At 38.9% G+C, this 2,607-nt stretch overlaps 1 protein-coding gene across 1 annotated transcript; it reads right to left on the bottom strand.

The window, feature by feature from the left end:
* Window positions 1–406: 406 nt before the first annotated feature.
* Window positions 407–2,032, bottom strand: LOC120133292 (transcription factor MYB26-like). The gene is made up of 3 exons (XM_039149900.1): window positions 1,751–2,032; window positions 1,444–1,573; window positions 407–1,351 (listed from the first exon to the last, which is right to left on the bottom strand). Exons 1-3 carry the CDS (start codon window positions 1,881–1,883, stop codon window positions 586–588), a joined length of 1,029 nt encoding a protein of 342 aa, XP_039005831.1. The 5' UTR covers window positions 1,884–2,032; the 3' UTR covers window positions 407–585.
* Between the last annotated feature and the right edge of the window lie 575 nt (window positions 2,033–2,607).

Raw genomic sequence — 2,607 nt, 5'->3', positions numbered from 1 at the left:
GCAAAGAACAATTATTTACTGCCAACCGTGGGCCTGTGCCTCTCCATGTGTATACTTTTTCTCTTCGGCTGGAAGAACCAGTAGACTTCAAAATCTTGGGATATTGAATTTGAATTGGCTGCCTCCTAACTTTATAAATGTAAATAGATAAATGCATGAAGATGAAATTCCTCCATGATATAAATATATATGAGAGAGATAAATATATAAACTGATATACTAATATATTGGAACGAGTAATATGTGAAATTAAGAATCTAAATTTATTTATGGAAAATCGTCGAGCATTATCTTGACTGGATGTCTGAAATAGTACTAACATTTAGGTTTTAAACTTTTTCTCTCACATATAACAACCCTACACATAATGATAATATACATATGTGTATACACATAAATATTTCAAGAGAATAATTGCTGTTGTATTAATCGAGTGAAACGGTAGAAAAAGTACCTAGCTAAATCCAGTGCCATTTCTATTATAAAATAGTGAATCCGTCCTCCCTAAGGGTCCCGACTTCTTGATGGAAGAGTAGGGTTTGTGATATATTGCCCACTGGAAAAAGCTGATAAAGATGATGATGATTAAGAAGATGATGATAACGGCATTGATGTGATGATGGTGTCAACGATCTCCATCTGGTTTGTTGCCACGTGCATGTCCTGTGAATATGATGAACCAGCAGATATAGGAAAACACGATGAGAGCCTGGAAACTAATGGGTCGATGTTTTCTAATGAAACGGATGTTAGCGGCATGTTGCAGAGGTTTCCTTTAAGGATTTCACAGAGTTTGGGTACTGTTTGGGTTTCCATTAATGGATCGAACTCGTAAGGATTTACGCCAGCGATCTGGTTTACAAGCATGTCACTGACAATATCTTGAACTACTTCATTGCTCAAATTTGGGACGTGATATTTTTTATTTTGGGGATGATCGCCCAGATCATGTTGGGGTGCAACAAAGGGCAGTGACCATGAAGGGTCGAAGGAAGCTGTATTTGAAAGGGGTGGGAGCATTGGGGTTAAAGGGAAATGATGGTGAATCAAATCAGCGGTGTCATTGCTTGGGATTGGCTTGAAATCTGCATCATGAACAAAGCTTTGTAGAACTGATGCTGATGGGGAAAGATAGAGCTGGTCTCGCTGTTCACCAAGGATCAAATTAGGGTTTACATTTAGAGAGACAAAATCAGGTGCTTCCTCCGGGGGTTTGGGATTGTGAACATCAACCAAAGAGGCGAAAGGTGCAACATCATGAGTGATAAACCTCTTCTTGATACTTGAATTCCAAAAGTTCTTCACCTCGTTATCTGTTCTCCCTGGTAAATGCTTCGCTATCTGTGCCCATCTGTTCAAGAAAACGTTAAAAAATGTACAAAAATGAAAAGAAAAGACATTGATGATTACCGTGATTATAGTAAGCACTTCCATTGAAGTTACCTGTTGCCCAGAATACCATGGAGTTCAATGATGAGAGCTGCTTCTTGTGGAGAGAAACTCCCACGTTTCAAATCAGGTCTAAGGTAATTTATCCATCTTAATCTGCAGCTCTTTCCACATCTCTGAAGGCCTGCACCATGAAAAAAAAACCCGAAAAGGAAACAAACAAGGAATCAAAATTAATGGAATCGGCTTTGTAGTTGTTGTCTGTGAAAAGAAGAAGAAGAAAGGGTTTCTAAAAACCAGAAGAAGAAAGGGTTTCTAAAAACCAGTCCAACGTTCGAGAATTGACATAACAGAACCATACCAGCAAGTCTAGGGACAGAGCTCCAGCAACCATGGCCATAAGTTGTAACGTAGTTAATAAGTTTCTCATCTTCCTCGGGTGACCATAGCCCTCTCTTCACCTTCTCCTTGTTGCAGCAAGAATGGTGCCCCATCTTTACAGGTTACAGCCAATGGCAGGCCAGATTCAGTGCTGAGGAGTTGTTTTGTATTTTTCAAAAGTGAAAAAGAAAGATAAGGAGATCCGAAAAGGGGGGAGAGAGGTAAGATATTCAGAGGTAAGCCCTTTAAGTTGGCTTCCTAAAATAAAAGAGGTGATTTTAAAAGACTGATGAGAGTGCAGCAGTGAGGGTGTGAATTTAATGTTGGTCGCCCAGTTAGGGTTTGCGGGCAAAAGGTTAAAATCAGCAGTGTCAACCTGTAAGAGTTGCATGGCTTATAATGGGACCCCTCCTTCCCTATCTCTCTCTCTCTCCATTCCTCTGTGATGGGCTTGCCTTGTACACGTGGCATACATGCAGACCTTGTGGGACCCAATGTTGTTTCTAACAATACCCACTTTTCTTAGACTTACTGAGTTCATATGGCACAGTAAAAGATTTACAGAGTCGACACCTTGCATTTTATATATACAAGAGGACTAGTTATGTAAATGCATGGTAAAAATTATGTCATTTCACATTGATATATCAAATGTTTATAGAAGTGTCCCACCATGGATGCTTTGTTATTATTTGCCAAAATGAATATCATTATATATATATATATGTCCTATCCAAGTTTTTATCGTTACTTTCATTTGGTTCTAGATCAAAGGTTGCTGTTGAAATTCTCTGCTGAAACGTCGCATGTAATGAAGTGCATAAAGTAAAGGCTTTT

This window comes from Hibiscus syriacus, unplaced genomic scaffold, assembly GCF_006381635.1.
Source record: "Hibiscus syriacus cultivar Baekdansim isolate YM2019G1 unplaced genomic scaffold, ASM638163v2 tig00110578_pilon, whole genome shotgun sequence".
Taxonomy (NCBI): domain Eukaryota; kingdom Viridiplantae; phylum Streptophyta; class Magnoliopsida; order Malvales; family Malvaceae; genus Hibiscus; species Hibiscus syriacus.
The sequence above is the reverse complement of the archived record's forward strand: the minus strand, read 5'-3'. Positions and strand labels throughout refer to the sequence as shown.

Coding starts and splice junctions, on each gene's coding strand:
- LOC120133292 (XM_039149900.1), bottom strand. CDS start 1,883: ATGGGGCACCATTCTTGCTGCAACAAGGAGAAGGTGAAGAGAGGGCTA. Junction 1,574..1,750: donor CTCTGTCCCTAGACTTGCTG/GTATGGTTCTGT, acceptor TTCATGGTGCAG/GCCTTCAGAGATGTGGAAAG. Junction 1,352..1,443: donor CATGGTATTCTGGGCAACAG/GTAACTTCAATG, acceptor TTTCTTGAACAG/ATGGGCACAGATAGCGAAGC.